Below are 24,691 nucleotides of genomic sequence, written 5' to 3' on the forward strand. Positions count from 1 at the left end.
TCTGCCATACATTTGGGGCAGGGGGGTTAATTCTCACCTGAGGATATTTTTCCATTGATTACAGAGAGAGTGGAAGAGAGAGGGAAAGACAGAGAGAAACATCTATGTGAGAGAAACACATCGATTGGTTGCCTCCTGCACGTGCCCTGACAGGGAGGAGCCTGCAACTGAGGTACGTGCCCTTGGCCGGAATTGAACCCAGGACCCTTTGGTCCGAAGGTCAACACTCTATCTACTGAGCCAAACCGGATGAGGCTCCATTGATTTTTTTAGAGAGAGTGGAAGGGAGAGGGAGAGACAGAGAAAAATATCCATGCCAGAGAGACACATTGATTGGTTGCCTCCTGCATGCACCTGGATGAGGGCCAGGAAACCTGCAACCTAGGTACAAACTTGACCTTGACCAGAATCAAACCAGGGGTCCTTCAGTCCGTGGGCAATGCTCTATCCACTGAGCAAAACCAGCTAGGGCCTGCCAAACATTTTTAATGGAATGTATTGGTGTTACATTGGCCAATAAAATTATATACGTTTCAAATGTACAATTCTGCACATTGCATTGAGCGCTCATCATTGAAAGTCTAGTCTCCTTCCATCACCATTTATTCCCCTTTTTCCCTTTTCTACCTCCCCCCCCTTCCCCTCTGATAATCACCATACTGTTGTTTGTGTCCATGAGTTTGTAGGGTTTTTTACTTAATCACTTCATCTATTTCCCTTCTGACAGTTGTCAGTCTGTTCTCTGTATCTGGGTTTGTTTCTATTTTGTTTATTTTGTTCATTAGATTCCACATATAAGTGAAATCATATAGTATTTGTCTTTCTCTGACTAGCTTATTTCACTGAGCATGATGCCCTCTAGGCCCTTCTTGCTATCACAAAAGGTAAGATTTTCTTCTTTCTTATGGCCAAGTAGAATTCCACTGTGTAATTCATATTTTTAATCCACTCCTCTACTTATGTGCCTTGGGCTGCTTCCAAATCTTGGCTACTGTAAATAATGCTGCAGTGAACATAGTGATGCATGTATTCTTTTGAATCAGTGTTTCGGGTTTCTTCGGAAGTGAAATCACTGGGTCATAAGGCAGTTCCATTTTTTTATTTTTCTTAGGAAATGCCATACTTTTTTCCACAGTGGCTGCACCAATCTGCATTCCCCCCAAAAGTACACGGCAGTTCCCTTTTCTCCACATCCTCGCCAACACTTGTCTTTTGTGAATTTATTGATGATAGCTATTCTGACAGGTGTGAGGTGATGTCTCTGTGGTTTTAATTTGCATTTCTCTGATGATTAGTGACTTTGAGCAACTTTTCATATGTCTATTGGCCATTTGTGCTCTTTGGAGAAGTGTCTATTCAGGTCCTTTGCCGTAAGAAATAGTTTGCTATAAATTTCAAATTTCTGTATCTCCTCTTAGTTACACATAAGAAAGAAACGATTCACCAAATTAGGACTATGCATCTCTACTATAAAGCACATTAATCAACATGATCGTTATCTTTGTGAGAAAAAGAAAATGTTTGAGGAACTGTTCAATTTACATATAGGGAAACATTCTGCATTACTTGTTACCCGTAATTAGACAGACAGTCAATATTAGTTTCCAGCACAGGAAACGGCACACTCAACCTGGGTTACTGAGGAAGGTAATGAGGGTTGTTGACAAAGTGTGGGCAGGGTTTTAAGGAAAACAAGAGGTGAAAGAAGCTTAAGCTTCGGGGTTCTTCACTCACATGGCCTCTTCCAAGGCTCTGCCCCTAAGTCTGTCATCCAGTGTTTTGTGTTCTTGTTCTTAAAGAAAGCTCTCAAAATTATTTATGCTTCACGCGCCACAAAACCTGGTTCTGCCACAAGCAAAGGACAGTGAAGCAACTCCCTAGCCAGCGCCTGCTCCATCCTAGGTCTGACGGGGAAAGAGGAAGAAGCAATTACTGGAACCTGGAGAGAGAAGTGTAGCTGCAGAGGAGGTCTGCCTGGCAGACACCATAGTAAACCAGCTATACCCAACTCAGAGCCTAAGGACAGAGAGAGGAGGGGAAAACCTACTTCAACCTCACTCGTCTCCCTTCAGTTCTGCCAGAGCCTGCCACTGGCTGAACCAAACCAAAGCCAAAGGGTAAGGGGAGTCAGTTCTCTAGCCCATCATTGTCAAAAGCTTGGGTCACAGAAATGCGTGAGGAAACAGAAATAGCCAGCACACACTGCTTACAGAGTTAACAGCTTCTAAAGAGCACTCCATGAGTGAGAGCGCCTCTGCTGTACTCTGTCACACCTATTACTGTATGGCAAGGCCTAGGAGTGATCACCCGCATGGGTGTAATATACTCTGTGCAGTCAGTATGTTCATGTAGTGGCACATAAATCATATTCTAATAAATAAAATCTTGTTTTTCTAACGGTGTAATTCCAAGTGAGAGCCAACTTTTAGAAACTGAGCTAACTTTGAGAAAGCATTTTATCTTAGGAAAATAATTTGGGCTACAGTTTGCCTCTTCAAGGTAAGGAGAAAATTCTGGCACAAAGCAGACTCTCCATAGTTAGTAGTGGAATGAATGAATAAATAATCCTACAATTCAAATAGTCTATGATCTTATCTTCCTTTCTGGTTGGCCAAATGCCGGTGGCTTTAAACAATCGGATTTCACTCTGTTTCTATCAAACAATAAATGAGAGACAGATTCACCTGGAACTGGGAATCTATTTTTTAAAGGAAACCCTTTACTCTTTCTTAAATCCTCTGTAAGGGTGGAAGATACCTTTGGAATAATGGACATGTAATTATTTTATAAATGTTGGTTTTCATATTCAATAATGCCTCTCTTTCAGGACACTGTTAAACCTGAAAGTTAAAACCCCCAGTCTGTCACTGTTCTTTGACCCAGTGGTATTCTGTGATTTTATGAGACAGGATATGATTGTCGTTCAGCTTGACATGGAAGCATTAGAAAAACAAACAGACATATTGAGGTTGTAAGTAGGGAAGTATGTGTCACCTGAAGTTGAAAGGACAGAGAAGAGATTAAAAAACAACAACAACAAAAAGAAAACACAAGGAAAGCAATAGTGAGCAGCAGAGATGGGGGGAGGGGTGGCGCATTGGGATGCTGAGCAATATTAGACACAGCACAGGGGCAACCGGGGGGCAGTGACAATGGAGCTCTAATGTGGGGTGTTATTGGTTCCACCATGTGAAATTGTACTGCAGATCAAAAATGTTTGAATGTAGTAATTTCATATTTCTTTGCATAGAGCCCTTACTACTAAATAGTGTTATAGCTTGTGCAAGCCTTCGTCTGCACTCACTGTAGCAGTCCTGGAAGAAATCACTATTACAGCACAAATGGAATAACAGAGGTCCATAGTTCTATCTCCAGAACCATTAAGAAGCAGTTAAATTATATTTAGTATACTCTGGGAGAGGGAACTGTTTAACACATAAGAGGAAAATATTTATCTAGAAAGTTAAAATGTTTCCGTGTTTAATAGGGTCAGGTTCATATTTACATGAATATTTCTTCTTTTGCATTGTGTGTGTGTGTTGTATATATTTAGAGTGGGCCATCTATATTAGCACAAGGAATACCCAAAAGAAAAAACACAAAATGGAGAGATGGGAGGGAGAGTAGATAGTTATAAATGCCTTTTGTGTCCCTGATACTACAGACCCAAATTTAGCAGAGGATCCAGATGGGTCCCTGATGCAGTATCCTGGTTAATTTTTGTTTAACCCTCACCTGAGGATACATTTTTATTTTTATTTAGAGAGAGAGAGAGAGCAAGGGAGGGAGGGAGGGAGAGAGAGAGAGAGAGAGAGTGATCAGTTGCCTTCCATACCTGCCCCAACTAAGGAATTGAACCCACAACCTAAGTGTGTGTCCTGACGAGGAACTGAACCTACAATCTTTATTTTTTTTTAAATATTTTTTATTGATTTCAGAGAGAGGAAAGGAGGGGAGAGAGAGAGAGAGATCTATCAATAACAAAAGAGAATCATCAATTAGCTGTCTCCTGAACGCCTCCTACTGGGGACTGAGCCCACAACCTGGGCATGTGCCCTGACCAAGAATTGAATCATAACCTCCTGGTTCATGGGTCAATGCTCAACCACTGATCTACACCTGCTGGTTGAATCTGCAACCTTTTTGGTATAAGGGACCATGCTCCCATCAACTGAGCCACCCAGCCAAGCTAGATCCTCTGTTAGATTTAACTGTATCTGTCTGGGGGTTCTGAGAATGAGATGATATTCTACTGTACACTTATCATGGGAAAATGTGATTTCAAATTTATTTATTTGTTGAATCTTTATGGTTGAGAGAATTACATATGTCCCCCTTTTATTCCCCCATTGCCCCCCTCTACTCATATCCCACCCACCCCAGGCCTAGACTACCCTATTTATTGTCTGTGTCCATGGGTAATGCATCTATACATATACTAGTAAGTTATTTGGTTAATTTCTCCTCCCCCCTTTCCTTCTGAGATCCAGCAGTCTGTTCCATGTTTCCATGCCTCTGGTTCCATTTTATTCAAGAGTTTATTTTGTTCATTAGATTCCTTCTTTGTTTATTTTGATTTTTAGATTCAATTGTTGATAGATATGTATTTATTGCCATTTTATTGTTCATATTTTTTTAAGTCTCTCCTCCTCCTCCTCCTCCTCCTCCTCCTCCTCCTCCTTCTTCTTCTTCTTCTCCTTCTTCTTCGAGAAGACCCTTCAACATTTCACATAATATTGGTTTGATGGTGATGAATTCCTTTAATTTTTTCTTGGCTGTGAAGCTCTTTATCTGACCTTCAATTCTAAATGAAAGCTTTGCTTGGTAGAATAATCTTGGTTGTAGGACCTTACTTTTCATCAGTTTGAATATTTCTGGCCACTCCCTTCTGGCCTGCAAAGTTTCTGTTGAGAAATCAGCTGACAGTCATATGGGCTTTCCCCATAGGTAACTAACTGCTTTTCTCTTGCTGCATTTAAGATTTTCTCTTTGCCTTTAATCTTTGGAATTTTAATTATTATGTGTCTTGGTGTTAGTCTCTTTGGGTTCCTCTTGTTTGGGACTCTCTGCACTTCCTGGACTTGTAAATCTATTTCTTTCACCAGATAAGGGAAGGTTTCTATCATTCTTTCTTCTTTTTTTCCTCATTATTTCATCAAATAGGTTTTCAATGTCTTGCTCTCTCTCATCTCCTTCTGGCACCCCCATGATGCAAATAGTGGTATGCTTGAAGTTGTCCCAGAGGCTCCTTACACTAACTTCATATTTTTGGATTCTTTTTTTCTTTTTGTTCTTCTGATTGGCATTTGATGCTTCCTTGTATTCCAAATCGCTTATTTGATTCTCATTGTCCTCTACTCTTCTGTTGAATCCCTGTAAATTATTCTTCAATTCCATTGGTGCACTTTCATTTCTAACTGGTCCTGTTTTGTGTCATTGATGTTTTCACTAAGTTCCCTGAATTTATAACTAAGTTCCTTGAAGGCCAATTGGCTGTGTGAACCCACTATGACTACAGCAAAAGAGCTGCTGAGCTGCAGATGCCCCTATGGAGCAGGACTTACTTCAGTGGGGCTTTGGTGCTCACCGACTCCACCCCTTGAGTGTGATGCTCATGGATGTTGTAGGTTGTAATCTGGCATGGTCTAAAGCTGACCACTGGGTGCACTGGCTCTGGGGCCTCCCAGGAAGTGTAAGTTAGCCACTGCCTGTACCCTGACTGGGGCCACTTGGCATGAGCTACAGAGCAATCTGAAGACCCCTGCTACTTGTGTTGGTCTTAATAGTACTCAGGAGAGGCCAAGCTGTGAACCAGGGTAGGCTGCCGCCAGTGCCAGGCCTGGGACCATTTAGCAAGCACACTGAGGCCAGCTGCTGCTTGTTTGAGAGATTTTAGGCAAGTCTGAAGCCTGAGTCAGGACAGGCCGTTTATATGAAAAAGCCATGGCAAATAACTTGGGTGGAGTTGAAAATTGGGTGGGGCAGGGTCTCAGGGAAGGGCAAACAGTGTGGGCAAGGTTGATAGAGACTCAAGATATGGCAACTGCTTGTTGGCATTGTGGCAGGGAGGTCTCAGCAAAGGACCAATGACCTCTACCAGCACTTTTGTCTGGGAGAAAGCTGCCCCCCATTCTTGCCCTGATGCCAGACAATTTAGTTCCTCCCCGTATGTCCCTGGATCCTTTCAAGTTGCTGTCCTAGTGCTGGAGCTCAGAGTGAGTGAGTTTAAGTAAGTCCATGAACTGGTCCTTCAAGAGGAATGCCTGGGAGTCCAACAATCCTCAGTGATGCTGAGACACAATCTTCACTGATTTTTACAGCCCGAAGTTACAGGGGCTTCTCTTCCTTGCACTGGAACCCTGGGCTGAGGGGTCTGGTATGGGACTGGGACCCCTTGCTCCTCATGGGGACCTTTGCAGCCAAGATATCTCTCCCAATTAAAAAAAAAAATACCACACATGAGTGCCAGGCCAGCCCATTCAGCACCTCTGCCCCTCCTCCCAGTTTCAATGTGGCTTCTTTACTTCTCTGGTTGTATGATTTCCATTCAGCCAGATTTCAGGAATGTATTTATTGCCATTTTATTGTATTTATTAAATTCAAACCAAGTTAGCTCCTAGGTTTGAAGTAGACCGAGGTATCATTCAGTTTTGAATGATGGTTGTTCTGTAGTTTAATTGTAATTTTGATGTGGTTGTTAGAGGCGAGGCAGAGCCATGTTTACCCATGCCACCATCTTGGCCCTCCTCCTCTTCGTGATTTTAATTTTAATTCTAAAAGTCTTCAGCGTGAATATCCTGGAAGTTGTAAGGAAACAGTGATGTCTCCTCATGAAAGTCTTTCTTGCTTTTTGTTTCTCTTTCTCGCCACCTAATTGTACATCAGCTTTTTCTATCCAGCTTTGACTCTTTCTCTTTTTTCTCTCCTCCCCTATCCCTACACTCTATCTTTGTTCTTTAGTTGAAAATATTTCTTATTATTATTGAACAGAATTTGTCAACCCTTGCTTTTACTTTTAAAGGTTGAAGGGTGAAGTAACTTAGATCCCTATTTTTTTGAAGTCATACAATTAAAGCCATTTTTTAAAAAATCTATGTAGAAAAAAATTTCCTCACCAATACAAGTACACATACACGTATGCTGTGAGTATTAATAAGGTAACATGGCCAATTGTATTATTCAGAATAATGTCCATTGGACTCATTTATTCTTCATCATGGCTGAACTGAAGTTAAGGAGCTAAGATCTTTAAGAAATCAACAAGGTGAGCTCTTAGGGAATCAAAAATTTTTTTTTAAAGAGTTACGTCAATGACCACATTTTAACAGAATGTACAGGTGTGTACATGTAGAAAGATCTTGATCTACTTTCTCAAGTCAGATTCAGGTTAGGAGCCAACAGTAAACTTGAAGAATTCAAAGTTTGTGTGCCAGCAGCTGCATCACCAGGCAGAATCTTCACTCAGCAAAACAGAACTCTTGAGCACACTGTCTTGTGCAGGAAAAATTTCTATTCTATTTTTGTTTTGTTGAGACCTAACCATGTTTATAGTTATCTCCAAGAGTGTTGGTAATTCCATTTTGGAAGAGAGGATGGATGTTACTAATTCTTCAATAACAGCAAATAATTTATGTCTAGCTCTAAGTCCTTGTGCTAGGTGTTGGGAATGCAGACAGGGCATAATTTCCTGCTCTTAAGGGGCTTATATTTCACTGGGCAATGAAAAGGTGGGAAATATATGAAAGACTTATTTTTAAATAATATGTTAGTTACATTTTCAAATAATATGCTCAACATATTTTTCTTCAACCTCCAAAAATGAATCCAGGAGTGGGTGTTGAGGGGGGTGAGATGCAGTAAGCACACTATTTTGCCTGTATGTCCAGACATTTCGGTATATTTACAATTTGGTAGTATATTAACAATTTATCTTTTATTTACTGATTTTTTTGCTCCCCACTGATTGATGAGATAGCAGAGATCTCTGAAATTATATATAATAATACACGTGGCAACTACTGATAAGAGGTGCAGCTACATCAAGAAGTTTGAGAATCACAGAGCAGCGCTGCAGCCAGTGGTGCCTGGGCCTCTACACCCTGCCAGGAATATGATCTTGTCATAGACACTTACACATGCCCCCTAATGAGCCACATTTGATAGGAGCCAATAAGAACACTAAAATAGATCTCAGCACACACCCATGGGCCATTCTCAAAATAGTGCTGTGGTGAACTGCACTCATCCTAGCAGGACATGAGTAGCAGGAGGTTCTGCAGAGTGAGGTGGGCAGGCTGCCTTAAGGAACGTGGGCAGAAAGTACATACTTGGTAAAAAGCTAACTACAGAGGAAGTCTTGGCATTGCCTGGCTCTGCTATAGTTTGAGAACCCTCAGGACCCTGCCCATCCCCAGAGGAGAACCTGGGGAAGCAAAAAGAAGACTGATGGGCCCTCATGGCCTCTTTGGAAAACACTCCCTTTCCTAACAGATTATCGTCAAGGTTCAGGGAGAAGGTGTTGGGTTCATGGTCTCCCATCCTGGGTTTAGGACTCCAAGTGCAAAGGCTCCAACTTAAGGAGGGGCCTATTGCCACTCTCTGGACAACTCCCAGGCCATTTGGGTTTTTCATTCTCTCATTCTTCTTCATTGACACTGGAAAGAAATAATCCATGGGTGAAAAGAAGGGTGTTCCTCAAAGATATTACTGTGGACTTTACCCTGAAGGAATGGGATATTCTGAACACTGCTCAGAGCATCCTGCATAGAGATTTGATGCTGAGGGGTCACAGGGACCCAGCCCTTTGGAGGAAGACTGCACTCCCCTATGAATGAGGGCCTAGCCTTTGAAATGACTCGAGTCATTGACTAAGAACTATGAAATATACACCTGAGCCAGGGGTGCATATTTGGTGGATTGTGTTTTTGCTCTTTATTTTCCAGGGAAAAGTTTTATTTTCAAATCAAGTTTATTAAAATATAATTTACATATATAAATTGTACCCATTTAAAGTATACAGATTGATGAGTTTGGAAAGATATGTTGCACGTGTGTCACCATCACCACAATCAAGTTAGAACATTACCATCACTCCCCAAAGTTCCTTGTGATTTTTTCCAGTCACACCAGTACCCACCACCTTGCCCTCAGGCAAACACTGATTTACTTTCCATGATTATAGATTAGTTTGCTTTGTCTAGAACATCATATAAATGGAACCATACAGTCTTGCCCGGGCTGACCAGCAGCCCCTGAATGACGGATGAACAGATTACTCCAACACAGTTTCACTGTTGGGGAGAGGGCTAAGGGGCTTGCCTGGCTCAAGGGTCCTAGCAGCCTCAATTGCCTGCCTCATTAGGCTTTTATTGGAATTTTTATCTTTAGGTACAATCAGTAGGGTGAGTAATCTTGGGAGGACACATGTGTTTACATTGTCCTCTAGGCAGGGGCATCCAGGGATTAAGCATAAGGTTTCCAGTAAACACCCGGGGGTCTACACATGCACAGACTTGTTGGGAAAGGTCAAAGAATAATTAGGGGCACTGCCTTCGACACTCCCCTAAGTCTCCCCTAAGTCGGAATTCCGATGAACAGGGCAGGCGGCCTTCCACACACTTCTCTTTTCTCAGAATGTCCTCCTTACAAACTTTCCAACCAAGTCTCGTGTGCTCCCCAACACAGTATGCCACCTTTGAGTCTGGCTACTTTTATTTAGTTTAATGCCTTTTATATTTATCCATGTCATTACATGTTTCAGAAGTTCCATTCTTTTTATTGCTGAGTAGTATTCTGTTGTATGGATGTACCATAATTTACCCATTTACCAGTTGATGGACATATACATTGTTTCCAGTTTTTACTCTTATGAATGAAGTTACTGTGAACATTCATGCATAAAGAAAAAAATTCTGCAGTTCTAGCAAGTTCAATAGCTAGAACAGCTTGGCAGGTGATAAAGAGAGGACTCAAGTAGTTGATGAGCTGAATTCTGAAGAGCAACTGGTTTTATAAAAAGCAGCTATAACCAAGTTGGCGGGGGTGGAGGGGTGGGAATGGGGGTGGGGAAGAGCCTGTATTGAGCTGAGAGGACTGCTGATTAGGTCTTTCAATTGCATGGGAAAATGGATTGCAAAATCATTAGCAGGACAGAATAATACATACACAGGCGTTTTCTTTTGACATGGGCTAGAACTGAGCCAAAACTGGTAGACTCAAACTTTTCCTTGCTACTTCTTCAGGATATGTTTGAAGCCTGCCAGGCAGCATGGACAAACAACTCCAGAGTTAGAAAGACAACTGGTTGAGTAAGGATAAGTAACCTTGGCAATGACTGCCTACCTTAAGGGCTGTTAGGAGGATTAGATGAGAATCTATATAAATCACTTAGCAAGTGTTTAATGAATAAGGAGGTCTCAGTAGGCATAAATTACAGTACTTAAAAATCATGTAATACCGTTGACTTATGTAGAATCCAAATATATTCTTTAGGAAGTTGAAATATGTTAATGTATTTTAATTACATGGTGAATCCTTCCTATATTATATATATATAACTATTGAAGAATTGAATTATTAATCAAAATCTGGTTAGTTTTTTTAAAAATATATTTTTATTGATTTCAGAGAGGAAGGGAGAGAGAGAAAGAGATAGAAACATCAATGATGAGAGAGAATCATTGACCCGCTGCCTTCTGCACACCCCCTACTAGGGAGGGAGCCAGCAACCCAGACATGTGCCCTGACTTGGAATCCAATGGTGATCTCCTGGTTCATAGGTGGATGCTCAACCACCGAGCCACACCCCCCGGGCATGGTTAGATTTTTAGAAACATATCTTCTCAGTGGCTGCTACATTGGCCCATGTTGTCCTGCAGCAGTTGTCTAGTTCCAAAGCTCCCACCAGATGCTTCTCAAGCCTGAAGAATGGGGTTTGTCACTAAATCTGATTCATGAGCACTTCCTCAGGAGCCGATTCTGGGTGTCTGTGGCCTGCAAGCTATACCTGCAATCTTTCTCAGAGGTGCCCACTGTACCTCCACATCCTCTGAAAGGGTCCCTGTGGTGGAGTGGAATGAGCAGGGGTGGATTTGAATACTGACTGTATTGCTCCCCCCACCTCCCACACCCCTAGCACACACTTGAAGTCTCTTCCCTGACCAAGCCTCACTTTCCTTATTTCTACTGTGGACTAACCTCATCCCACTAGGCTGTTGAAGAATTTCATGACGTTGCAGTGCCAAGACAGGTCAATGAATGCTTGTTGACTGTGTTAATTCCATGTTTTATTTTACAGTCTTTCGTATTTCCCACCGTTCCCAAACTCCCCTGGCTGCATGCTAGTATAAGTCAAATGAAAAGGAGCTTGCTTGAAAGAGTGATTCGGGAATCTCCCTGTAAACAATCAATATTGTAAAAACTGTCCCTGAATGTTCACCTTCCAGGAAAGGTGGGGCTCAAGTTAGCTCCTGGGTTTGAAGTAGAAGAGGAAATTCTTAAGTTGGAGCCACACGTGTAGCTTTGGCTTTAGCTAAGACCAAGGGCTGAACTCGCCGCTCTTGCTCCCATTCTCCCTCCCCTTCCTGCCCTCTCCTCAGGCCCTTCACCCACCCGTTCCCAGAGCTGGGCAAACCCTGGCTCCCCGCGGCGCCCATTGGTTGGTTAGCTTTTATTGATCTGGTCTGAGCGCTCTCCTGGCTTCCGGCGCGGCACCAGGTGCTGACCATTTTGCTCTAGCCTAGACTCTATAAGAGGGGCAGGTTTTTCCTCTTCCCCGGACCCGTGCGGATCATCGCTGGCGGCGTGGGCCCCCGTCCTATGGATGGGTCGGGTTCTGGGGCTCACCCCTTTGCGCGCCGGGTGCCCACTGGGGTGGTGGGGAACCAGCCCCGGCTGAGGTCTGCATGGGCAGAGCGCTGCGCGTTTCAGTCCACGCACGCCTTCCAGGCCCGGCCCGAGCGGAGGGGATGCGAAGGCGGTCGCCCTCCACCTTTGCCCTCCTTCCCCCGGGTGCTCTCCGTATTGACACCCCTGGGAACTTCCCGCGGGGAACAGCATCTCGGGTGAACTCCGAGGTCTTTGGACCGGTTGCTTGAGGGACCAGTGGCGTTTGAACAGCATCTCCGGTGAACTCCGAGGTCTTTGGACCTGTTGCTTGAGGGATCAGTGGCGTTTGAATGCCCGCGTTACTCCCATTGGAAGAACGCAGGCCCGGCCCACCTTGAACTGCTGGTTTGGACAAGGGCGGGCTCAGGTGCTCCAATCGCCTTGTTTTGTGTTTGTGTGTGTGTGCGCGCGCGATTTTTAATTTTTTTTTACAATTATGAAGAAAGGGGGGTGTTTTTAAAAAAATCTGTCTTAAGATACCTTTTTGTCTTTAATATAGTCAAGCATGGCTGTTTTGAAATTGCATCTTTATTGAGGAGGAGGTAAAAGCAAAAGCTAGAGAGACCCGGGAATGTGTTATTTTGTGTATGCGATTGTTTGGACTTTCAGAATTTTCCTGTGAAACACAAGAATCGTTAAAGTAGATTCTAAGTAGCACGAAACATAGATGGCATTCAAGAAAAATGTAAGCTTTAGTCGGTTTGGCTTAGTGGATAGAGCCTTGGGCTGAAGGGTCCCCGTTTTGATTCTGGTCAAGGGCACATGCGGGGATTGTGGGCTCCATCCTCAGTGGGGGGCTTGCAGGAGGCAGCCAATCAATGATTCTCTCTCATTATTGATCTCTCTCCCCCCTTTCCCTTCCTCTCTGAAATCAATAAAAATATATTAAAAAAAGAAAAATTTGAAAAGTAAAATCAGAGTTTTGATTGGGAAGAATGTAATAAAACTCATCTCTCATTTTCAGTTAGAAGGTCTGGTCTATGATCACTTTGGCTTGTAGTTCTGTAATGTACTTACTACTAAAAGGGGAGAAAACAGCTTTTCATCTTTTCTCTCCCCCATTCTGTTTTATTTTTCAGTCCAGAGCACAACCACCAGAAGAGAACAAAAGGAAGCCAGTTTTGGGGAAACTTGGCAATCTGTTCGCCGCAGGAAGGAGAAGGAACACCAGGAACGGGTTAGAGAGTCCCACCAGCTCCCAGGCCAAAGCAGCCTCTCCCAAAGACGCACCCTCCTCCCAGCTCCCTGCGCGAGAGGATGAGAAGAGGGCGGCCCCCAGCAGCCCAGCAAAGCCAGCCGACAGGTGCGGGGAGGGCTTCCCCCAGGAGCAGCCCCAGGAGCCTGAGGGCGAGCGCTCTGAGCCCTGTGTCCAGGTAGCGCCCCCGGACGCCCACCTGTCGCCTTGCCCGAGCAGCCGTGCAGCGGCGGCGGGGCTACTGTGCCCTGGAAATGAATCACCTCAATTAGAACCTGTGCACTCACAGGGAGAGCCCTTCCCAGATGCCACGGCCGCTGCCAAGCAGCTGCATTCCTCTCTAGAGAATTCCCCCAGGCGAGAGGACGCAGAGACGCTGGCCCGCAGTCCGGGGGAGGACGCATTGCCCGGCGCTGCTGGCGCACAGGAGGCGGCCCAGGGTGCGGGGGGAGTTCCAGGGTCGCCCACCGCGGAGCGGGCCGCTGACAGAGACTCGCGTGTGGGTGCCGAGGGAGGCTCCCCGGAGCGCCTAGACGCGCGCAGCCAGCCCCCGGAGGGCGCGTCTGCTCCGCCAGGTGAGCCTCCCGCCGAAGGTGCGGAGAACAGGGCCGGAGGACAGGTGTGCCGGCCGGGCGAGCGCGCCCATCCCGCTAAAGTGTTAACTTTGGACATCTACTTGAGCAAGACCGAGGGGGCGCAGGTGGGCGAGCCGGTCGTCATCGCTCCGGGGGCAGAAGATTGGGACGATCAGGACGACATGGATAAGAGGGCGAGTGGCCGCAGACCAGGGAGGCGGAGGAAGTCGCAGAAATCCACCGACTCTCCGAGCCCAGACACGGCGCTGCCGGACGGCGCGGCCAGGGACGACTCGGTGTTCGACTACGAGGTGGCGCCAAACGCGGCCGCCGAGAACGGCTCCGCGGAAAAGAAAGTGAAATCTCCCCGGGCGGCCCCGGACGGGGGCGTTGCCTCCGCGGCCAGTTCGGAGTCCAAGTCTAGCCCTGGCTCCAAAGGGCAGCCCCGCGGGGAGCCGGAACGGAGCAAGCAGCCTCTGCCGGCCACGTCCCCCACCAAAAGGAGGGGGAAGATCCGCGTCCCCGAAGCTGTGCTCATCCCGTCCGCTGGCAGCCCTCGGGCTCCCGCCAAGGAGTCCCCGCCCAGGCGGGCGCCCGCGCCCGACTCCAGCCCCGCTGCCAAGGCTGCCGCGGGGGAGAACGGGGAGGAGGCGCCCCGAGTCATCCCCCGCGAGCTCACCGTCCGGAGCAGCTCGCTGCTGCCGGAGATCAAGCCGGAGCACAAGAGGGGGCCGCTCCCCAACCACTTCGACAGCCGGGGAGAGGGAAGTCGGAGCAAAGAGCTGGGCAGATCGTCTGGAGGCCCTGACGCCGAGGGCTTGAAGCCCAGGAACCATTTCGGGGCGGGCAGGTCGACGGTGACCACTAAAGTGACCCTGTAAGTAACCGCGGAACTGGCTGGGGAGTTGGACCGGGCGGAGAGGCACGTGCCGGTGGCCGATCGGTGTTAGTGGAAGAATATCTGTGCGCTGAATTTTCTCTTGTGTTGAAATTAAGGTAGTGAAGAGCTATTTCACATAGTTCAGGTTTAAGACGACGCATTCGGGAGTATGGTCAGCTGTTAATTCCAGTTTTAATTAAATGAATGTAAAAATGAGGTATCTCTTGAGGCTCATAAGTGATAGAAGACTGTATGGCTTGACATAAGCGAATTTTATTCTTTATTCAAAATGTGCGCTGGTATTCTTGGGCAGAACATTCTTAAAACACATATGCAGTGATTTTCAAAACATGGAGCAAACACTAATATGTCCAGTATGTCCCAGGAGCTTTGACATGAGTGAGTTTAAGAGTAGTCATAGATACTTTTAAGAAAGGTCAGTGGTCTTACTGGGAGACTGTTTGCTAAATGAAAAGACACAGAAGAATCAGGCTCAACAACCGACTATTTGCTGTTAAGTTGATTGATTTTTCTAATATTGAGTACCTTCTGTGCATGGCATTGTGCTATGAGCTATGAGGGGTTGGGGGGGGGAACCCACAACTATGAGTCAGTATTTTGCCCTTGAAAAATTTATGGCTCAGTCTGGAACACAAGATGCTGACAAATCAAATAACAATATGAAGTGATTTCTGATTAAACTGCCAATGGGTGTTACCATCTGTAAAAGTTGGGGATGTTCAAAAGAAAGGAGAAAATCACTGTTGGTGTTGGGTGTGTGTGTGTGTGTGTGTGTGTGTGTGTTTTGGGAGGACTTGTGCCTTGATGATAATGTAAGTGGTATGAGTGGACAGGATAGGGAGGGTAATATAAAACTTTTAAGATCCTCCCCCTTCCCACACTCTCCTCCATCTCCCAGTCAGCACATGTGAATAATGAGTGTTTATCTAAACTGCTTACATTTTTCCTGCATTCACACATGTTTTAAAAGAGGTATTTTCACAACATTGTCATTTTTAAACTAAAATAGACCATTCTATTTGACTTCTTGGATAAGTAAGCTTTAGAGTAGGAGATCTGTTTGGTAAACACATGAGAGGAAAGTCTGCTTAATAAGTTGAGCCACCTCACCAGCTTCGAACCTGGAGACCTTTGATTTAGTCAGCTATTTATTCTGTAACAGCAGCGGTGGAGAAATAACCTGAGTGAATGATGCCCATTATTTGTAGAAGGCCAGTGTGCCAACATTCAGACCTCCTAGTGTGAGCCTCAGAGAAAAGTGGCAGTGTACCTGGTGAGGACGCTTCAGCTTCCCCTGTCTGCCAATGGGAATACACCAGTGGAAGAACCAGAAATGTTACACTGTTCAGGAGCAGGGTAAACAAACCCAGCAAGCGGATCTTACAATGAAACTCTTCAAGTGCTGTTGTCTGAAATAGAACTAAACCAAGTGTCTTTTTCTCAATACTAATTACTTTCTACCTAAAAGTTTTCCTTTGCCAGACACTTTATTTAATTTTGTTTTCCACAAGGGCCTCAACTTGGTGAATTGGCAAACTATTGAAATGGAAAATTAATAATGATTTCTAGTTTTTTCTCTGTGACTGATGGGGTGTTTCAAACCCTTTAACATCTCCTTGATTGCCTTTCAAGAAAATACGTTAACTCAGATTATTTTATTTTATATATACACTAGAGGCCCAATGCACTAAATTCATGCAAGGGGCTCGGCCCTCGCAGCCCCTGCTGCCTCAGCTGGCCCTTGCAGCCCCTCGAAGCCTCGGCTGGCCTTCGCAGACCCGGCTTCGTCTGGAAGGTTGATCAGAAGGTTGCCCGGAAGGTCATTCTGCTGTTTGGTCTAATTAGCATATTAGCTCTTTATTATATAGGATATATGTGTATATATACACACACACATATTTATATATACATATATATTATTTCAGAGAAGAAGGGAGAGGGAGAGATAGAAACATAAAAGAGAGAAAATCATTTATCAGCTGCCTCCTGCATGCCCCCTACTGGGGACTGAGCCGGCAGCCTGGGCTGGAATCAAGCTGTGACCTCCTGGTTCATAGTTTTACATTCAACCACTGAGCAGCACTGGCCAGGCAACTCAGATTATTTAGAAAATAACAACAATTTGAATCTGAAGTTTTAGAGTTAAAACTATATTCCCCCCAAAATAATGACTATGGCCCTAGTTGGTTTGGCTCAGTGGATAGAGCGTTGGCCAACGGATTGAAGGGTCCTGGGTTCAATTCCAGTTAAGGGCATGTACCTCAGTTGCAGGCTTGATCCCCTTCCCTAGTTGGGGCTCATGTGGGAGGCAACCAATTGATGTGTCTCTCTCACATCGATGTTTCTCTCTGTGTGTCTCTCCCCCTCCCCTCCACTCTCTCTAAAAATCAGTGGGAAAATATCCTCAGGTGAGGATTATAAATAAATAACTATGAAGCAGTATGTTTCTTGAAGTTGTGAGAAAAATGATCTTCTGTTCTCTACCAAGTATTGAATGTTGAGATTCTTAAAATGGTGTAGTTAAAATAAGGAGAATTTTCCTCTTGTATTATAGCCATAGCTTTTTAGACTTCATTATTTTCTCCTCACATTGTAATGAAGGCATTACAACATGAATTATAGGAGTCTTTTAATCACTTTGAGCTAGGTTAATTGCAGTGACTCTTGGTAGCAGAAGTTAATAACACAGAAAGTCTGGTTGTAAAAATGTATTTTGATCTTGGTGTAAATCTTTAATGTGCAGATGTTTCCTGTTCTTAAGGTAGCTTGTTGGCTAACTTGTAGCATTTTCCATTTACATTCATAAGATACACTTTGATGTTTGTTCTTAGAGATGATTAGTGAGAATTTTTAAATGTATATTCCCTGGTATGTGAACATCCCTCATGATAGCTTTCTATTGGAAACTTTCTATTTCTAATCATCTTACTCGTTTTAGAATTTATCTTTAAGGAAGTGCTGATAAGTTAATATGCTTTTAAATTTAAGATACGGGCCCACAGTGTGCAAGCCTAAATATCTAATGGAGATTTGGGGGAAAGCAGCCAGGGAGAAATTAATGGGAATATATCAAATTTAGTATTTAAATAACATTTTAAAAAATGAAAACATAAAATCTTAATGCTGCATTTGGGAAAGACTTCTCAAGTCTTCTCATCTTATCTACAAGGATAAGGTGGCTCACCCAAAGTCATATCTTCCGTTCCTTCAAAAGGCTCCTCAGGCCCAACTTTCTTGAAGAGCAGTGAGTCCATGTGGAAGACAGTGGGAGATTTCAGTGCTTCTCCACTTTGTGTTCTCATCGTGGTGGCCTCATAAAGTGTGATTACTTTATCTTACAGAGTTAAGTCATTGACTCCTTGGATCCTAAGGAGGTCATTGAGGCGAGTCTTGTCCGACCCTTTCTGAGGAAGCAGAATAGTAGCGTGGTTGAGAGCATGGCAGCTGAAACCAGAACAACTGGCTTCAAATCATGGCACTGCCACTTACTAGCTGTGTGACCTCAGGCAGATTACTTGCCTTCTCTAAGCTTCCACTTCCTCATCTTAACAGAGAATGGATCACATTGTCGCTTAGGCAAGCCATGGAGAGTGTTTCTCCAGGGCTCGGCAGTCAGCGAATGTTGGTGGTCATTATCTCTTCCATTTTATAAACCACTAGACCACTAGTTTAGACATTTTTGGTTTTGTTTGGTTTTTTAGCTTTGGAGTCCATTCTTCTAGGAAAGCTTATATAAAAGTGATATATAAAACAGATAAGTAGAGTGATTCTGATTGAAAGGATGGTGGCTGGCCAACAGCCCCATCCCTCAGTCTCTACTGTTCCCAACTGCAGCCCTTGAAGAGAACTCCTCGAAGGGGTGGGGGGATGGGGGAACCAACTCTGTTCTAAACTATCTAGTTTTTGTTTACAGATAGAGAAGGTAGAGTTCGAAGAGTAAAAGTAACTTGACCAAGTACACATAGATAATTAGCGTAAGAGCCAGGACCAGAGCCAGCTAAGGACAAAAAGTAAAAAGTGTGCACATTCAAAGATTTACGATTTCCATTAGGGGGGTAATTACACCCAAGAGAGGAGACTGAGGGGGGAGACCCACTTTGCTCAAGAAATGGTGACAAAACCAACAATTGACTAATTGATAGGTACTTATGGTACATCCATATGACGGGCTCTTAAGCAGATGCTCATAAAACTTTTCAAATAAAAATTTTGGTAACTTGAAATATTAAAAATGTTAAATATAAAGTTAAGTAATCTTATTTTTAAAAACAAGATATCAAACTCTATGAAGAGAATAATCTTAATTCTATTAAGACTATTTAACTACATATAAAAAGACTGAACATAGTCTAAAATATTAACAGAGATATCTGAATGGTAGGATTATGAGTGATATTTTATATTTTCCAAATTTTCTGTGGTGTGCATACTTATATAATCAGATAAAAATTGTATGGGGGAAGGATAGTGGAAATAAAATATCCAAAGAGGTAAATAATAGATAAATATTTTTTATAACTTAGTTTTTTAGGATAATATAAAAAATTATGATGAAATAAAAATTACACAGTTGATGTTTAGAGAAATCATTTACGTATTTAAAATATGGGAGTGCATTAAATATTTAAATTTGTTCTAATGTTCTTGAGGCCCTAAGACGTCATAACTCTAGTGCCAAGCACTGTATGTACATACCAGGTACTCAATAAACTTGCTAACCTCCCACCTCTAGACTTTCTTAGTTATATAATTTTCTTACCCCTCACACTGAAGCAAAACATTGATTAAAAATAATTGATAGCATATTTAGGATTGTTTAAAAACTGTTTCTTTTTTTTTTTTTAAGTTACATACCAGAAAAATGTTGGCTTTTTATAGTTTTACTAAAGGCCCAGTGCACGAATTCATGCATGGGTGGGGTCTGGCCCTCCCCATCAGGCCGATCGTGGAGGCGGGGGAGGGGGGGGCAAGGAGGGGCTGTGGGCGGTTGGCCAGCCGGCCCCGCCCCCTGGTCAAACTCCTGGTTGAAGGGACAATTATTATATAGGATAATAAATTGATATGTTCACTTCTTAAAACTAGGTCGTAACTGTATCATATTGCTTTTTTCTTGCAGCCCTGCCAAGCCTAAAAATGTGGAACTAAATCTTAAATCTCCTAAGAATCTTGACAGTTTGGGAAATGAGCATAGTCCATTTAGCCAGCCAGTTCATAAAGGAAACACTGCCACCAAAATCTCCTTATTTGAAAACAAACGGGCAAACAGTAGCCCAAGACACGCTGACATTCGAGGCACAAGGAGCACCCTTGCCTCTAATAAAACATTTGTCGGGAGGGCGAAGCTGAATTTAGCCAAAAAACCCAAGGAAATGGAGCAACCTGAAAAGAAAGTAATGCCAGGTAGTCACCACAATGGTGTTCTGGTGAAGGAAACGTCTGCAGAAACCAAAGTTATTCTCTCTGAAGAGGAGATTCTCCCAGCAACCAGGGGTCCCGGAGGAAGAGGAATGGAAGGGGAGCCCACCGAGGATCAAGCTCTTGGTCCTCAGCTTAAGCATGGTGATCAAGTAGATGCTGGCTGCCCTTCTGAACCAGTGGCTACTGCTCTGATTCCTGTCAAGGACCACAAACTCTTAGGAGAGGACGACTCAAAAGCTGCTGACAGCGAAAGACTTGTACTTGAAAATAGGACTGAGACTTCACAAAACATTCCCTCCATTCTTGATACCAGAGACTCACCAACAGCCACACCAAAACCACAGGATACTTTTTCTGACTCACAGCCCCCAGCTGAGTCATCTAATCAGCCTCAGTCACTGCCTGCACCCATTCCTGTGGATGTGCCCAAAGACGCATGTGCTGAAGCTCCCGTGAGCAGTTTTCCGTGCGCTGATCTAAAAGTATCAGAAAACCACAGTGGATGTATCTTGCCTGTGTCTCATCTGGATCATGAGAAAATGCCCCCCTCCAAACTTGGAGGAAGAAGAGAAGGAGGAGGAGGAGGAGGAGAAGTCAGCCTTCCCTTGTCCACAGAGCACAGCCCAGAAGCTGTGGGAACTGAGAGTCCATCTAAGGTCCTGGTCCAGGTCAGGTCCTTCGTTCTTCCCGTGGAGAGCACCCAGGATGTAAGCTCCCAGATCATCTCAGATAGCTCCGAAGTGAGAGAAGTGCAGTTGCCAAGTTGTCACAATAATGAACTTGAAGTGGTTTCCGTTGCAAGTTGTGCTCCCCAGAAAGAGGAAGTACTGGGCAATAAGAGCACATCACCCAAACACATTCATTGCAAAGAGGAACATGCAGCAAAATCTGGCCCACAAGTCATGCCGCTAGAATCAGAGAAAACTCTGCCTATCCAGGCTCAAAGTGAGGGCGACAGAGCACTCCTGGTGGCTGAATCCAGCCTCACGCACTCCCCTGGTGGCAGAAACCATTTAGAAACTCCTCAGAGGCCAGATCAAAGTGTTGTGAATGGCCAGGACAGCCCTGCCAGTCGTTTGAATGTCTCTGGTGGTAGTGATGATAGTGTACTTGATTCTTCTTCTGATATGGAAAAATTCACTGAAATTATCAAAAAGATGGACAGCACTGTGTGTGTGCCTCAGAAGAAGAAGAAAGCCAGGGTGCCAAACTCTCCTACCCCTCACTTTGTCATGCCTCCTATTCATGAGGACCACTTAGAAAAGGTGCTTGATCCCAACGTGTTTACCGTTGGTTTGGGAAAGAAAAAGGGAAGCCTGCCAGAAATGTCACCGGCTTTACAGCTGATGCAGAATGTAGACCCAAAGTCCACACTGAGGTCCAAACGCATGTCCACCGAACAGAGTATCCTCTTCAAGTCCTTGCATGCTCACACGAACGGGAAAGATGGGCCTCTGGCGAACCCAGAAGTGAACGACAAGGAGAACAGGGAGGTCACAAATGGTGGAGTTAAGAGATCTAGGCTAGAAAAAAGTGCCCTTTTCTCAAGCATGTTGTCTTCTTTACCACAAGACAAAATCTTTTCTCCCTCCGTAACGTCAGTCAATGCTATGACCACAACTTTCAGCTCTTCTCAGAACACTTCTCTTTCTCGGTCTCCTGTGTTACCGCCTGTGGCTGAGGGTGCCCCACCCTGCTCTTCAGAAAAAGAACAGCCAAATCTTCCGCCCAACAACTTCTTAAAGGTCTTCAATTTCGACTCGTCAAATACATCTCATTCGGGCTTGAAAAGTCCAAGCTACATGGAAAAATACCTGCAAAAAGAGGAAAGCAAAAAAGATCTGGATTCACGAAGCAACCTACACCTGCCAGAAACAAAATTTTCTGAATTTTCAAAACCAAAGAACAGCGATGATGTGGAAAAGGTTAATCACGTTGAAAGTGCTCTTACATCGAACTTGCTGAGCTATGGGAACAGTGACACAGACTTCATGGATCTTTTCAAATCCGGACGGTTTGACCCAAACATTTCTTTTTCTGGAATGCCGTTGTCAGATCCAACAGTAAGTAGCAACATATGATCACTTATTTGGGGTACTTATAAAGTGAGAGGAGAGAGGGACAATGAACAATTCATATTATTCTTTTAGAAATGGTTATGCTGTACACAATCATTTTTTAATTTCTTGAGCGCATATTTGGAAACCTATGTACAAGGGACTGCTAGGGTCCAAGAAAGAGATACTAAGCTTCTGCTCTCAAGATATTTGTAGTCTAGCAGGGAAAACAAGTTACTGATATTTTAAGGTACTTGTGAATTTATATGCTGTATTAGGAAAGGTATAGATAAAATACCTTGAGAGTTCAGAGAGAGACAAGATTTTTTTTCTTACCTAGTTTTGCCTAAAAATGCTCAGTACTATAGTTAGAATTTTGAAGATTTGTGAAGCAGCTACCCTTATTCCTAATCCCTTCTCTTGTGCTGTGAGGTTCACTCTTTCTTCCCATAAGTAGCAATAAAGATGTCTGCTATGCATTTGAGAAAGTATTTTCTCTTTATTTGGAATTACTTTTCATCAGGGGAGTGTTTTTTCCCACAAAGGCTTTGAGGAGTAAAAAATTTGGGGCTACATTGACTCTTTCCTTGAATATTGTAGAGAGGGCAGCAAAATATGATTTTGAGCAACAATTATGATTTCTCCATCTTCTTCTGTCTGACTGCTGATGTTTTCTTAATCCAATTTTTGATGTGAATTTGTGCCTTTCTGTTACCAAGCTTGATACTCAAGTTGAGGGAAGACAATGAAAGAGGAAAACAGAATATAAGGTTTAGAGGTCAGCTCTGTTAGCCCAGAAACATGAATGCACCTCTATATTCCTGTTGCCCACCCTATGATCCAGGCCATCTGTCAAGTGTAGACCATCATCTGAAACAGTTTATCCAAGCAGAAAATACCTGGCACCCTCCCTCATGTCCGAGGCACTGCCACATGTTTCAGTTTGTTGTATTGGCTTTTACTGCAAGCCTATCTTAGAATGTAATTCTGGAAGCTCTTTAAAAAAATGTAGTTGGGCCCTGCCAGTGTGGCTCAGTGGTTGAGCCTCGACCTATGAACCAGGAGGTCACGGTTTGATTCCTGGTCAGGTCACATGCCCAGGTTGTGGGCTCGATCCCCTATGTGGGGGGTGCAGGAGGCAGCCAATCAATGATTCTCTCTCATCATTGATGTTTCTATCTCTCTCTCCCTCTCCCTTCTTCTTCAAAATCAATAAAAAGATATTTTAAAAATTTATATATATAGTTGGGTTTCCGGCAAGGTACAGATCCCTCTTTTCAAAAGTTTTCAAACTTTGGGTCTTAGGATGCTTTTATATTTAAAAATTATTGAGGACTCCAAAGAGCGTTTGTTCACATGGGTTTTACTTCTCAGAATTTATTATGTTAGACGTTAACACTGACAAAAGTAAAAAGGCACAAGAACACACAGATGTACATTTCATTAGCCATCATGGCAATGATGTCATGGACGCTCAGGGAAATGCCATTGTATCCTATGAGGTGAAGAGAGTGAAAAAAGTAAATTGCCTCTTCTTCCTATGAAAATAGTTTTGATCTTGTGGACTCCCTGAAAGTACCTTGCGAGCCCTCCAGGGATCCCTGGATCACTCTTTGGGAACCACTACTGCATATGAGCACTTAATTTATAACTCAGAGAAATTATAAAATGTTTAAGTATTTCTCTGAATCACAAAATTTCCACTGGTCTACTTCCTGTTCATGACAGCCTTATTCTCTCTTTTTCATCGTTCTTGGGTCACTTCTCTTATTTGACAACAGTCTGGTGAGTCTGACAACAGAATATACAGTTTCCCTGAGGAATCTCTTGAAAAACAGCCAAAATGGGATAAAAAGGAGAAACAAAGTGCTGTATACCCCCCTTTGTTTTTCTTTAGCTTTGGGGCTTTATTGATTATATATAACTATTCTATCTTCTATGTGTTACCTGAATTTTGTCTTAATTTTTAGGCTTTTTCTTCAGCTTATCTATTTCTAATGTGTATATATAAATAAGTCAATGCCATTTTGATTTCTAAAAATGCTTTCCTGAGACCTTCATCTGGTCTCTTGGGCATGTTCTACTCTGGGATGATGAAAGAGTGATCAGATCAAAGGCAGTCCTTAGAGTAGATATCCTGGTCAGCATTGAAAGTAGTCCATGTTTTATCCTTTTTTTACACGTATAATTATTATTTTTATTGTGTTATGCATTTCTGGTTTTACTGGTCTTTGTATTTTATCTATCAAAAAGGGAGTAATTAAATACTATGTACAAGGTACATTGTGAAATAATCCATAAGCATGTTGTTGTGTTGTTGTTTTTTTATTGATTTCAGAGAGAAAGGGGGGAGAGAGAGAGAGAAACATCGATATGAGAAACATTGATTAGTTGCCTCCCATACACGCCCCTACCTGGGATCAAACCTGCAACCTGGGTATGTACCCTGCCTGGGAATGGCACCCGCCACCTTTTGGTGTACAGGACGACACTCCAATTGACTGCACCACAACGGACAGGGCTTCATCAACATGTTTCTATTTAGACTAGTAGTTGTTATGTGATGGTAGATATTACTATGAAAAAACTGTATAGATTCAGATAAGGTGTATATGAACACATAAAATTGATTCAGCTCATTCTAGATAAGTGATTAATA

General features: G+C 43.5%; 1 protein-coding gene across 2 annotated transcripts in view; it reads left to right on the plus strand.

The window, feature by feature from the left end:
- Positions 1-24,691, plus strand: part of CRYBG1 (crystallin beta-gamma domain containing 1) — a 70,565-nt gene that overhangs the window by 8,082 nt on the left and 37,792 nt on the right. For both annotated transcript variants that reach the window (XM_014463663.2, XM_023761757.1), the window contains 2 exons: positions 12,966-14,533; positions 19,674-22,038. In XM_014463663.2, coding sequence (XP_014319149.1) covers positions 12,966-14,533; positions 19,674-22,038 — 3,933 coding nt within the window. Of the gene's footprint in view, positions 1-12,965; positions 14,534-19,673; positions 22,039-24,691 lie in introns of those variants that run through there.

The sequence above is a fragment of the Myotis lucifugus genome, unplaced genomic scaffold (assembly GCF_000147115.1).
Source record: "Myotis lucifugus unplaced genomic scaffold, Myoluc2.0 scaffold_216, whole genome shotgun sequence".
NCBI classification, from domain to species: domain Eukaryota; kingdom Metazoa; phylum Chordata; class Mammalia; order Chiroptera; family Vespertilionidae; genus Myotis; species Myotis lucifugus.